Here is a 14,167-nt window from a genome sequence, read left to right as displayed (position 1 = left end):
GTGTGTGAGTGCCTGAACGTCATCTCTCTGAGGGCTCATATTATGTTAACCACTTAGACTAACATCAAACACTCTCTCTCACTCTCTCTTACACACACACACACACACACACACACACACTGGTAGGAGCGTGAAGGTGCCAGCCATATAAATAGGATATCCCAGAGCGAGAGATAAAAAGGAGAAGAGATTGACAGAGAGAGAGGGATAGAGATTATATATTCAAAGGGGAGAAAGAAAGTGGTGAAAAAAAGGATGGTGGGGGGGAAAGAGTGAGAGAAACGGAGAGGGCAAGAGCAGGAGGGGGTGAGGATAGATAGATACGAAAAGATCAATAAATGGCATAAAGTGTATGTTCATTGATTTAGTCGGAGTGAAAGAGTGATGGCGGGGAGAGACGAAATTAGAGGACAGAAAATGCTGGGAGCAGAGAGGAGGGCAGCGAGTGGGTGGTGAAGGGAGAAATAGATATAAAAATCTAATTAAAGTTGCATTAATCGATACTTTCATGTCAACAGTGGGTCAGATGAGTATTTTCAGCGCAAGAGAAAACCAATCACAGTGACAAAGTAGCAGAAAATGATCACCCAACGCTGCGGCTGCCCTCAGCTCTGCTCTAAAAGCGTTATGATAAATCACCTGCTCATCATCTCCCCAACTTAGCAACTATAGGTTGAGAACACCCTGGAGGATTATGCAGGCACAAGTCAAAATATTTTTTGAACTAGTCCAAAAAGAGAAAAAGCAGCTTACTTAAATCAGATAGCCAAAGTCAAAAAGGCCAAATTAGTGCGAGAAAAAAATCAGTGAATGCAGGGTTGCATTACTGCATTGTACAGTACCAATCAAAAGTTTGAACACATCCATTCATTCAAGGGTTTCTATTTACTGTCTTTTTTCTGCTTTTTGGATCAAAATGTCATCAGAACAATGAAACAACACACAGGAAACTATGATGACCCCCCAAAAACTGTGTAAAGCAAAGCAACATATGTTTGACATTTTTGATTTTTCAAAAAGTGTTCACCCTTTGCTTTGATATAAACTTTTCAAAGTCTTCGCTTCCTCTAAATCTGCTTCATAGGATGTCACTTGGAAGCCTTTTAAAAGAGTCCCCACATATGTTATCTATCTATCTATCTATCTATCTATCTATCTATCTATCTATCTATCTATCTATCTATCTATCTATCTTGGCAACAGTAGGAAAGAAAAACTCCCTTTTAACAGGTGGGTCAGCAGATATTGCAGAACTCAATATCGCTCCTTCTTCACCTTTAAAAAGCCTCAAGGTGCAAATTGGATCATTCTCCTGTTAATAACATCAGACAATGTTCCAGCTAACTGGCTGGTAACTCCACTGAATGCACTGACAGCAAAGGTAACACTGGGACTTTGTTTCCTGCAGGGCTGTCCTCATGAGAGACGTTTCATTGTAGCGTTTGATGGTTTTCGGTGCTGCGGTGTGTGTGCGACATGCTTTAAAGTCTGATCGTTTCACTGGGTTGCTTGGTTTTCATAGATTACACCTATTTCTGAAGTAAGCACACATACTAGACTGAATCCTACATTTCCCATAATGCAACTCAATGACATATTTCAATTAAACCCTTCCTGGACGTCCATGCCTTCTTTGCAGTCTGAAGGCAGGCTTTTGGCTCCACTGATGACCATGTCAGTGAAAAGTGATCAAGTACGTTCATTTTTAGACATTGTTTTCCTTCTTGGAAACAGAAACAGTTATCACCGGGTGTTATGAGATTCATCAGGATGAAGAAAACTGAATTTTCTGTCTAAAATTGGTGGAGTTTTGCTCAAATGTTGAAACTCTTCCTGCATGCTTTTAGTGATACGCTTTGTCTGACGTTCAGGCTCTGGGTCAAATTGAAAGAGACACAGAGAGGCTGTTAACATATGTCAAGACAGGCAGAAACAGAGAGACAGGCAGGCTGGAAAGGGTGAGAGTGAAGCAGACAGACAGAAAGAGAACAAATGGTTGTGCGTGCATGTGTGTGTGTGAGAGAGAGGGAGACAGAGAGAGGAGAGGGAGAACGAGAGGCAGAAGTGTACTCAAATAGCTTAGGGCAAGGTGACAGAGAGAAACGAATGGACAGAGGAATAACAAGCTCACAGAGGGGGGTTAGTGTGTATGTGTGCGTTAGGGAACAAGAGAGAAAAAGGAAGACACACAGGGCGGAAGGGAAGCGCAATAGAGGAAGTTGAGAGAGCAAAATTAAAAACAGTCAGAGAAAGTGTGTGTGTGTCGTGTGTGTGTGTGTATAGACACCCAAAGGTGTCACAGTGTGCAGTTTGGCTTGATGATGACCCACTGGGCATGTAGGTCATAACGGTTTGTCTCTCAGAGGCATGACTGTATGCCTGCATGCATCCATTAGTGTGAGCCAGTGCGAGAGAGTGTGTGTAAATAGAAACTCGGCAGACGCGCACACACATGCAAAGTGGGTCTCTTAGAGTGCGCTTAAGAGTGTGTTTGGTCAGGGGTTGGAGAAGCAGTTTTTCTAGTCGCCAGGACTCAAAAAGATACTTAAACATACACACTCATGTCACCCACACATGCTGCAAATCCAGAATGGGTACACACACGCATAGCTGCCCTTTATGTCATACATGCACACGTAATGTACCATGCATGGCACTAAATTATGCACAAATACACACAGGCGCACACCGACACACACATCTCTTTCTTTTGATCTCTCGTGATAACGCACACACACGCACAGGGGGAAGCTATTATGCTCTCAGGCTGGAGTGTTTTGATGGTATAATTGCAGTGACCAGTGAGGAGAAAGAGACGGAGTGAGGGATGGGGATGGAGGGAGAGAGAGAGAGAAAAAAGAGGAGAGTGCTGACACTCTCAGCATGCTAATGTTGTGAGGCTCTACCCCCCCTGTGATTTCAAACCTCCCACCCTCCCTCCATCTCTTTGTCTCTCCATCTTCCTATCTCACATCCTCTACATTTCACAGGTGGAGCACTAGAACGAGGGGGAGATGGAGAGAAAGGTAGAGAGGTGGAGAGATGAGAGGAAAAGAGGGATGTATAACAGGATGGAGCAATGTTATCTCTTGCTTTCTCTCGCCATCCCTCCATCCACTTCAAGCTCACTACAATGGTCAAAACAAAGCATGCAAAAAGAAAAAAGAGGAGGTATGGTGGAGGGGAGGAAAATAGAGGAAGAGGGAGGGTCCTTTTTTCCCATCCCTTTAACAATGGAGGGATGATCTCTGCTTATCCTCTAATCTCATCCCGTCTTTTTCCCCCTCTCCTCCGTCCTTTCTGTCATGTCTCACACTCTGCAACCCCTCGATGTGGTGGGAGAAAGGGTAGCCTTTTCCTCTCGTTGGCCTCCCTTTTTTTTGTCACCTCTCCATCTGTTTGTCCTTCCAGCGCTCACTCAATCCCTCTCTCCTCTCCAGAGAAGGGATTCTGGTGCTGGCTGTGATCTTTTTTTCTCTTTTCCATCTTTTTTTTTTTGGCATTTCATCTCTTTTCTCTTAGTCAAACATCCAAAATATCCCCTAACAAAAAGGTAGTCGGTGCGTATCGTGGTTTAGCTTCATTTACATACTTGGTCACAAAAATGCATGAAAAATTGATTTGACTGATGAAGTATATGCAGATATAGTCACCGTCACTAAACGTTATTTTTTGGACCATCTTGCCGTTTTTTTAACATCCAACTCGGCATGCAAAAAAGCAAAACCTGTAGCATCAATTTTTCATTAAGTAGTATAGCTGAAGGCAGAAGAGTTCGGCTACAAGTAGGTTTCAGTTTCCTCCCCAGTTCACTGCTTTGTGCTCAAAATTGTTCATCTGGGAAAAACAAATATGACATTTACCTTGATTTTAACATGAACAGGGAGCATGAGTTTCTGCACTACAGCGTTTGTTAGTGGTTATAATCCAATAAGTCAACAGTGCCTCTCAGAGGTAATGCCTTGCTACTGCAGACCCACATGCAACGCGATTGTGAGGGGCACTGGGAATAGTCTCATTCCTCCAAATAGAAACAGGATGAAGTGAATGCCCTCATAGTCCAAATGCTCAGTATGACCCACCCCCTATGCAGTGCGACAGATAAAACCTTCAGTATCTATGCCTGCAACAGGGAGACACCTGTTTTACAGGTATGATCAGTACTTTTTGTCACACTGGTCTTAATCATCCAAGCTTACTTAGTTTGAATCAGTGTTTTCAAGGTGGCATAGTTAGCATGACTCCTGGTCAGGCTCCTGCTCCAGCTAGCACATGACGTTACACAGCAGTGGTTGGAACAGTTCCTGAGCCAAACAGTGAAATCAAAGCAGACCACGCAAAACTATTATTCAGCATTTGTAGTTCAAAATGGGCACACTTTTATCTATCTGCTGCTTATATTGAACTGAAAAGGCAAATATAAGACCACGAAAGGCCTAAAGACAACATAATCCCCTTAATAATTTATTTGTATGCCCTTATTAGATTAGATAATAAAAGACAGTTGGATCTGTTAAGGGGCAAAATGATTATTTGCATCTTTACTGAGGAAAACAACCATTCTTTAGTGACATTTAATGTACTTTTTATATGTTGCCATCGTTTTCAAAATCAGATTTATTCATGTGACTACTGCAATTATGTCACGTGTACTCATTTCAAACAGGTAATTAGAAGATAGATCTCAGTTTAATTTATTAAAAAATGAGTGATTTATTCCAAATAGCACGAAGGTGTTGACACTGTTTGCACTTTTACTACTTACCTGTAGTAAAACCACATTTATTTTGAATTGATTGACTGATTGTGGACAGCTGTAGTTACAGACTTGGTAACACTTTTGGCTGAAGCAGTGAAGCCAGTGTTTCAAAATGTAGCGAAGAAGCGAAGGAATCTTACTCACTTAAATTAAAATCATATTTATTAACAAAAGATTGTGCAAAAATGTGAATCACTGATACACTTATACATTATTGTGCTCAAGAAGAGGACAATGTAAAGGAAAGACAAAAAGAAGAAGAGATGCATTAATCCAATAAGTTAACAGCTACGTTCAGTTTCTGTATATGTAGGTTTTGTGAGTCACAAGTTTTTCAAAACAAAGGCAACTAAAGATCCAGTTTGTACTGTAGTGTGTACCTCAGACGTGTGGGTCTGTATGTTTGTGCCATGTTGTTTCATTTCCACGTGGATGCGGTTGTATTTGGGAATGCCACGGTCCAAATGTCCGTGTGTGCACGTATCCGTGAAACTGTTTATCTCTACTTTTCGTCAGTATGCCTTTGCGTGACATGCCCGTGTATGCCACGACCCTGAGCTCCATTGTGTTCCAGCTTCTCTCATATATTGTACATTGTGCGTCAATACACGAACGTGCATCTAGTGGTCCTCTGCATGTGCAGGTGTGTGAGTGTGAGAGGGTGAGGAGTGCCTTTCGACCAACATCTCAGCGTGCTTCAGGTACTGCGCCGTCCTTCGCATCACAGACTCCCTGCGTACTGGATCAGTGTCTCCTGCATAGACACAGTGATAAAAATGATTAGTGTATAATATTGTACATGTGGAGGGTTTATCTGAAAAGTGTAACAGAACAGAGGAGACTGACAAAGACAACAAAAGGGACACGTTATGCTCATTCTTAACTTCGCATTCTTGGACTCAACTAGAATATATGAAAATAATCCTTATTTATTTGTTTGAGACAAGCTATTACAGCTTCCCAACCTCTCCTTACAGCTTTCTTCTGATTGGCTCCCCCCTCGTAAACAAAAGGCAGAACTCTGTGTCTGAGGTGTCCATAACAGGCACATCCAACCTGATGGACATCATACAGAGCTAAGTGTCGGAAACATAGTGTTTGCAGCAGTCTGAGTCCATGAGTCTAAACATGCACTGACCTCATTATCATTTAATATGACCATCTACCATTATATTGCTGTTTGTATGAGAGATAGCATAAAAAAGCATAATACAAATCATTATCAGTGCTTTACAATATACAGATGATTAGGAAAAGGAAAACAAGCCTGGCAGCAGTGGGATTCGAACCCACACCCCCGAAGAGACTGGAGCCTTAATCCAGCGCCTTAGACCACTCGGCCACGCTACCTTGCAAAAAAAAACACTAGCCCACTGTCAGAAGGTTAATGGGTTAGCAGAGTTTACCCTCCTGACCACTCGACCACACTGCCACAAACCTCCCTTTCAGACATGAAAAAAATACAGTACAGCATCTTTGCATTTAAAGAGGTAAGAGCCACAATGGGCACAAATCAGTTCTCACACACTAACCAAAGCTTTGCAAAAAAGAGCAACTCAGTTCTTCTTATGAAGCTACTGAACTGTACTTTCCACACCTGAAAAGGTTAAAGTGGCAGTGGTGGGATTTGAACCCACGCCTCCGAAGAGACTGGAGCCTTAATCCAGCGCCTTAGACCGCTCGGCCACACTACCTGTACATCAGGACACATGGTGCGTGTCGACATGCTGAAAGTTGATTCTGGTCCTCTAGACATTGGGGAGCGTCCCCCAGGAGGGTCATAGACCCCCTAATGATCCTCTACACAAGGTGTGAAAATGGGTGTAGGTCACAATCCAAGCTCCTTAGACGAAGAGTAGAACTGTTGCAACATTTCCCTTTGGCCATAAAGAAACGCACAATTCACCATAGACAACTGATGTCAGAACTTACTTGTCAGTAACACAACAGCTTATAGCAAAATAACAGCTAACGCAGGAGAGCAAAGTTGTTAACGGCGCATTTATCGGCGTGGTAGCAGCACATCGGACAAAGTGCTTGAATATGGTCGGTGAGGCGTCACAGCTGTAAAGCTAACCGCACAATTTATTTTTCATTTGGACACGGTGCACCGTCTGGCATTCTGCAGGTTCTGCAGTTGACAAACTGATTTCATGGTCTATTGCCATAGCAACAAAGCTGCTTTAATAATTGACGCAGAAATAGACATGACAGAGAGCATTCGAGTAAAATGCTCCATGTGAAAAAAACATAAAAGGTTTTTGTTGAACTCAGAATGCTCACAGCAGATTAGTCATTCTAATTTTCCACCACTGCGACAACCACCTAGTAGTAGTAGTAAGTAGTAGTAACCACCTCCTCAGCTCCTTCATCAGTATTTTTACCTCTTACAGGAGTATCTCTCTCTTTCTCCACCCACCCACTGATACTTTTGTACACTGAGGGCTCACCTTGTACTCCAGTGATCAGAATATCCACTGCCATCCTGTATCCACAAATGGCAGAACTAATTTCTCCCTCCTTCTCCCTCTCCATGGCAGCTGTCAGCTCCTTGGCAGCTTGGTTTAAGTAACCCCCGTCCTCTCCGTCCACACTGTTTGATGGTAGTGAGAATAACTCTGAGTGGTCGGCGGAAGAATTGGATCTATCTGTAAATCAAAGAAAAAGAGATATTGTAGTAGTAGTGATATTGTCTTTAGTAAACTATGTTTTATTTGTTAGGTTTTAAAAAGTCACTATCTAAACTTAATCACTGATTGTGATGCTTTTAACCAGAAACAGCAGTTAAGTCCTAATAGAGCTCCAGCATAAATGTATAAAGACATTTACACTAGTATATGTTATCAGGAAGCCTCAAAAAACACTGATCACAGACATCTTCTTATCCACTGACACAGTAAGTAAAAGCGTTAATGGATAAGACACATATTCGGGAAGACTAAAATCAGCTTTATATGATTACATTCACATTTATTTTGGCATCACCTTGTTTATAGCAGGGATCAAAAACAGCCAAGTCATTATCAGATAGTGGAGGAGGAACTTCTTCCTTTGGGGATGGGAGTCCTTCAGCCACAGAGTCAAACAGTGAGTCGAATTCTTCCTGGGTCTCTTTTGATTCGGGGTCCGTGAATGGAGATGGGACTGGAGGGAAAACACGGATCAAAAAAGTGAGAACAACGGTAAGAATATAAGAATTAAATGAGGACATAACAGACCATCACACATTGTGAGATTTCTACCTCGGTCATCCAGCTCTGTGTCGCTAAGCTCCTCTTGCTCTTCTTCTGTTGGAGATCCTCCGATCTCACTGTAGGCTTCAGCTGCCACTTCTGGTTCTCCCACTTCTAAGCTCAGGTTATTGCCCAGATCCTGGGGCAAGGTGGGAGCCTCCCTGCCCTCCTCTTCCTCAGCAGGCTCACAGTCTGATGCCCTACGGTTGGGGAGGGGGATGAGAGGAGGAGGCAGAGGCCCCGCAGAGGAGAGAGGTGTGGCATCCAGAGGCCTTGTTACCTCACCACCCTGAGTAAGGGAAGGGATAGAGTGGCAGCATTAGAGAAAAGAGGTCTGGTAATATAACGAATGTTAACCTGGCACACGTTTCGTTTTTCTGTTCCGTCTTTTAATGTTTGTTGAAATTTGAGTAATGGTTGATTTTGATTGTAAGAGTGCCTCTCTTGAGTGTGTCTTACTCTGAAGAACTCCTTCAGCTGTGGGCTGTTATACAGAGCAGGAATGCTGGTAGTAAACTGAAGCATGGCCTCTGCTGCTTTTCTCCTTTCCTCTATCACAGCCCCATCAAACCTTCCTAAAGTTACAAGAGACAAAAGGGAAGTGTTACAATTTCTTTTTCACTTCTGAAGCTGCCGTTAGCGTTAGTGTTAAGTAATCGCCATTTGTCGAGGTTAAAACTGCTGCCATCATATTAAGCAGGGCATGAAAAGTTGAATGAACTCATGAATCATCACTGTTTATAGGTATGGCTCAACTGATTTGCTGCGTTTGCAGTTTGATTTTAGTAACCACTGAAAAATGAAGCCAGTTCAGCTCTTTGTGTACTATAACTTTGCTCTTCTCTTCAGCTGGCTGACGGACCAACATGAGAATGAGGAACAGCGGACCACAGACTGAGTTACCTGACACTGTCTCCATCGACAACAAAACTCTCTGCAGGGAGTCGCACCATTCCCGGAATATGCTGCTCCTGCTGAACCATATTTACACTTGAGTTTTTACACACAATGTTTCGCAAGGAGGCCAACCCTAAACATGATGCTTCTAATGAAGACAAATAGAGGTGTGTCTTAAACTTACTTTTTTCTCTCCACTGCCAAATGAAAATGTTTACATGGCAGTGGTGGGATTCGAACCCACGCCCCCGAAGAGACTGGAGCCTTAATCCAGCGCCTTAGACCGCTCGGCCACACTACCTGCTGAAAAGCTGCGACTCACTATCCTACCTCATTTTACGTTTCTCAGAATACATTTGAAGGGAGGACTGTACTCCACAGTTCTGACATGCTAACTGTGAAATTAACTTTGATTGGTCGATGTTGCTGTACACATCACAACAAAGTCCAAAGAGAGTTCAGGTTTGCATAACTGCCACACTACCACAAAACTGCCCACCTCCCATTCAGACTTTTCTCATCAGCATGATCTGATAAAAAATACAGCACAGCTGCTTTTCATTTTCAACACTCATGCAAATAGACTGCAGGAGGAAGGCAAAGCATCTCTAGAGAACACATACACATGCTCCCCTGGAATGCTTTCAGGAAGGGTCACATTAAAACAAATGGAGCTACCTGCTATAAATAATGAAATTTTAAAAGAGCATATCCAATGCATCTCATTATAACAAATTTAGCACATATAGCACATTTTTGGAAAGGTCTGATCCAACATTTTGAACAGTTCTCAGATAATTAGTTTCATGAGTCACTTCAAGATATTTAAATAGAGACACAAATCCCTCTGGGGTTCTGTCAGGAAGAGTCAGATTAAAACAAATGGCGCTACCTGCTGTAAATAATGAAATTTTAAAAGAGCACCTCATGCTGGCAGTGGTGGGATTTGAACCCACGCCTCCGAAGAGACTGGAGCCTTAATCCAGCGCCTTAGACCGCTCGGCCACACTACCACAAGACACCCCTCAGTTCATCAGCAAAAACAAACAACACAGCTGTTTTTCCTTTACTTTAAACAACAGTCAAAACTCACAAACCAAAGCAAAAAGACCGACCCTAAACATGTCACTTCTCATAAAGACAAGGAAATCTGACAGGAAATGTCACAAGAATTGTGACGAAAGTCTCAAAACAGGAATGAAAGACATTAAGCACAACAATTGCATGAAAGGCTCCGCGGGAATCTAAAGCATAACACAATCTTTACTCATGTACCAAAAAGTTGTGCTCGGGGAAAAGGTGGAAACTCCTCCTCTCTTCTGAAAAGGTTCCTGTGTGTGTAGGCCAACTCCCCATGGAGCTTCTTCAGCTCTGAGAACCTCCTCCACACAACCACCTCCTTCACATCTTCTGGGTGACGCTTGGACACAAACTGCAGATGACAGAATATAAAGTAAAGGTCGCTTAACTGGCTGCATGTTTAACAATGAGACACAGCAGATTTGCTTTTTGGCAACACTGCAGAGGCCACGATTTAAATGATAAATTTAAGGGAGAGCCATGAGTGGTTGATCCTCTTTGACTTTATACGCATGCCTCTGTAGTCATGCGGGTGCTCATGAACTGGATCACAAGTTCTCTCTGTTTCATTGGGCTGCTCATTGTGCACCACTGCCTCAAATAAAAGGCCCGTTGTATAGTTATTTGTTTATTTATATGAGAAAGCTGCGGGGCGCCTGTCACTCTACTTCGTTATAAATGAACACTACTTATAATAATACCAAGTCACTTACTTTTAACTGATGTAAAAGACCAAAGAGAACAGCGCTAAGCTAACACCTTTGTGCTACGCATTTCAAGTTAAAATACGTTTTGTCAAGTAATAAGCAAAACAGCTAACCACGTAGTCATTAAGCATGATTACACCCGACTCTACGATAGGTTTCAATTAATGACGCTGTAGCTAAGGAGAGATAAACAGTGTAAACTCACCCTCGCCGTCACTTTGTACTCGGTGTGGCCCTTCTCGTGTGTGCGTGGGTCGGCAACGGAGAAGAACCGATAATAGTCTTCTTTGAGTTTTCGTGACATATTTGCTCTCGTCAATAAAAGAAAAACGGCGCTGTGGTTTTAGCGGCACAAAACGCGAACGGTCAAAGGCTCTGTTGTGATTCTTTCGCCCCTCCTCTCCGTGGATGTACTCATTTCCTGGTTGGTGACGTGTACGAATGCGTGATTACGTAGGAGAGACGAGACGTCAAACTATTCAGTTTAATGTTAAACAATTTATTTCCTCCAGTAGGTACATGAAAATAAAATTAAACATTAAAAAATACTTTTTAAAAATGAGTCCATGGTTTTTACGTACTTTTTTCTTTATTTCTTTGTTATATAAATTAAATCTAAGAAGCTATAATGGATCCAGTCCCAGGGATAACACATACAGACAACCATTCACACTCGCATTCACACCTATAGGCAATTTAGAGTTACCAACTAACTTAACCCCACTAACTGCATGTCTTTGGACTGTGGGAGGAAGCCGGAGCACCCAGAGAGACCCCACGCAAACACGGGGCGAACATGCAAACTACACAAAGAAAGGCTCTGGCCATTCAATGTGTGGTAGTTTTTTCAAATGTTGTTAAAACTGGAATAGTAAGATGAAATAATATATTAAAAGTATATATAGATATATAAATTTATGTAGCAATAATTTTATGAATATATGAAGATAACAGTCAGGACTGGGCCAACCGTATCCATATCCACTGTAACCACAATGTTACTCACTTTACCTTTCTCTGATTTTAATATTGTTGTTGATCAGTCACCGTTGATTAGTCACATTGTCACAGTCATAAAAATGCCCTCCAACTTGTATTAAACATGTAATTATCAGGGAAATACTCCAGGGGGTGCTCTAATGTTTCGTAGTTTTCAACACAGCATAGACACTTAATTTAAACATTTTAAATTAAGATATTCATTTTTATTTGTATGACTTGTTGTGTTTTTCCTCATATAAACCCCCCAAAACTGTGTTTGTGATGCTAAAAGGAAACATATTCTCCATCAAAGATGACGCTAAAAGAAAAAAAAGGCACATAAAAGTGTTGGACATACCCTTTTTGAGACAATAGAACAAAGTGAACAACAACAGACGGTACTGAGGAAGCTCCAGCTGTGCATATTGTCTAACATCCCCTACCACTGTATTCCTAAGCTTTTATCTGTTTCCCATAGGATATAAATGTAATGATCAGAGGCATGTTTAGTTGCTATATCTGATTCACCTATTTACAGCAACACAAAGGCTTTGAAATTGTCAAAATATCCTGAAGATCCTCATATTCAATGGTCCAAAGCCTTCCTCTCAAAGCTTTGAACAATATTCTGAGTTTAGGCTGACGCTCACAGGTCCGTTGTCATCTTTATTGGTTCTGCTTGTCTCTCTGGCAAATTACCAGCTAAACTATAAGAAAAATGTTTAGCATACCAAATGACAGACTAAGAAACTCAGCTCAGCAGGCTGTAGTCATGCTGCAATGTCATATTCAGGTCCATATAGATCACCTGCATGTCCATTCCGGACGATCTGATATCCTCGTGTTGGCGTTGTTCCCACATCATCATAATTAATGTTTTTCCAGGGTCCACATTACAAGTGACCAATCACCTTCTTGTGACGTCATACTTTTGCGACTTCGAAAAATACCCGCCTTCAAAAACAAATGTTGTTCGAGAAACCGCCTTTTGTCCGCCGATCCAGCAATTTGAATTCCACCCAAGATACTTTTCTTTAATAAACAGTAAGCATTATACACATATTTCCCTTGAAATGGCTGAAATGGATAGCTGTTTGTTTGCTAGCGATAGGCTACTTGCGAACCAGTGTTCTCCAGAGAATTGCGTGTCAATGTATTATAATATATAATAAATGTACAGGTGAATATAGATGTCATAAAAATGTTGTCAGGCAAAATTGCAGTAGCTTCCCTGATCATTTTACAAACATAAGTGAATAGAATTTGAACTAAAAGGCCTGGACTAATGGTTCTGTGGATCAAAATATCACCTGGAAACATAATTAACTGGTCCATAACTGTGAAACTGGACATGAGTTCTTGATTCCATGGAGATTAACAGTAATCCAGAAATTTACAAATTTGTCCTGGGCCATCGTGTTAATGTTTTAATTACACAGTCTCCCAGGGACAACAATTACACGGTGTCCCTGCAATTTTGCCTGACCCAACCCCCGGGCCACGAAACACCAAAAAAGTTGGGGAACGCTGGTCTAGAGAACACTGGTTAGCTAATGCTGTCGTCAAGTAGCCTATCACTAGCAAACAAACAGCAAGCCAAGTGAGGAACATATGTATAATGCTTACCGTTTAAAACGTATCCTAAAAGGACTACAAATGCGGCGGTTTCTCGCAAGTGAAGCAGAGCGCTGGATTGACAGACAGAGGCGGGCACAAGTGAAGAAAATTTGTTTTAAGGTGGGTATTTCGAAGTCGCAGAAGTATGACGTCACAAGAAGGTGATTGGTCACTTGCAATGTTGAACTTGGAACAACATTTATTATGATGATGTGGGAACAACGCCAACACGAGGATATCAGATCGTCCGTGCGGGGAGTGCAGGATGTCTAATCTCTGTTTGGGTGGAACGAGTAAAAATAGCAGAGGATGGTTTCGATCCATCGACCTCTGGGTTATGGGCCCAGCACGCTTCCGCTGCGCCACTCTGCTCACACAGCACAAGCTGTCGCAAAGCTCTTCACATGGCTCAGCTGTTTTGCATTCTTATCACAGAAAGGGGGCCTTCTTACATAATTTGCAACCACTGTTTCCTGCTGACAAGAGGAGGTGGTTAGTTATATAGAGAGGGGCTCAACAGAGGGGAGAAGGTTTAGAGAACCGGGCAGGAAAATGCTGTAATGGTAGAGAAGGTGATGGGAATACAAAGGAAGGAATTCTTTTAAATATGTCAAGTATATTTTTCACAGAGCTTAAAAGCAGAAGTCGTGTGTATGTTACAGTATTGTGTGCTCTGTGATTTCAGCAGTGTGTCCCGCATCTGTGTGAGGTGTATTATATTCGATCGTTTATATTTTTTTTTTTTCTTAATGGTGCATTTTTAAGGAGAACTGACTAATTAGCTCCATTCATGCAAAATTAAAGAGAGGGAGGCTTTCCAAACCGAACAGGCTCCTCTTTGTCTGTGAGAGGAAACTAGGTCATTCGTTCTCATTGTCAGAGGAAGAAGCAGG

The 14,167-nt window shown here is 42.0% G+C and overlaps 1 protein-coding gene and 5 non-coding genes across 6 annotated transcripts; all 6 read right to left on the bottom strand.

Moving 5' to 3' along the window:
* Positions 1 to 4,638: 4,638 nt before the first annotated feature.
* Positions 4,639 to 11,008, bottom strand: snx15 (sorting nexin 15). Its single transcript, XM_040012493.1, has 7 exons — positions 10,882 to 11,008; positions 10,165 to 10,321; positions 8,452 to 8,567; positions 8,002 to 8,281; positions 7,745 to 7,903; positions 7,210 to 7,407; positions 4,639 to 5,513 (listed from the first exon to the last, which is right to left on the bottom strand). Exons 1-7 carry the CDS (start codon positions 10,978 to 10,980, stop codon positions 5,380 to 5,382), a joined length of 1,143 nt encoding a protein of 380 aa, XP_039868427.1. The 5' UTR covers positions 10,981 to 11,008; the 3' UTR covers positions 4,639 to 5,379.
* trnal-aag lies at positions 6,028 to 6,109 on the bottom strand. Its single transcript has one exon. It is a non-coding gene; the product is annotated as a tRNA-Leu (tRNA).
* trnal-aag lies at positions 6,372 to 6,453 on the bottom strand. Its single transcript has one exon. It is a non-coding gene; the product is annotated as a tRNA-Leu (tRNA).
* trnal-aag lies at positions 9,109 to 9,190 on the bottom strand. Its single transcript has one exon. It is a non-coding gene; the product is annotated as a tRNA-Leu (tRNA).
* Positions 9,821 to 9,902, bottom strand: trnal-aag. Its single transcript has one exon. It is a non-coding gene; the product is annotated as a tRNA-Leu (tRNA).
* A 2,566-nt stretch (positions 11,009 to 13,574) lies between the features above and the next one.
* trnam-cau lies at positions 13,575 to 13,646 on the bottom strand. The gene has a single exon. It is a non-coding gene; the product is annotated as a tRNA-Met (tRNA).
* Positions 13,647 to 14,167: the final 521 nt, after the last annotated feature.

Source organism: Simochromis diagramma, unplaced genomic scaffold, assembly GCF_900408965.1.
Source record: "Simochromis diagramma unplaced genomic scaffold, fSimDia1.1 OVJJ01000604.1, whole genome shotgun sequence".
NCBI classification, from domain to species: Eukaryota; Metazoa; Chordata; class Actinopteri; order Cichliformes; family Cichlidae; genus Simochromis; species Simochromis diagramma.
Note: the sequence above shows the minus strand (reverse complement) of the source record. Positions and strands in the feature narration are given on the sequence as shown.

Coding starts and splice junctions, on each gene's coding strand:
- snx15 (XM_040012493.1), bottom strand. CDS start 10,980: ATGTCACGAAAACTCAAAGAAGACTATTATCGGTTCTTCTCCGTTGCC. Junction 8,568..10,164: donor TCCCCGAGCACAACTTTTTG/GTACATGAGTAA, acceptor TTGTAACTTTAG/GAAGGTTTGATGGGGCTGTG. Junction 7,904..8,001: donor CACAGAGCTGGATGACCGAG/GTAGAAATCTCA, acceptor TTTTCCCTCCAG/TCCCATCTCCATTCACGGAC.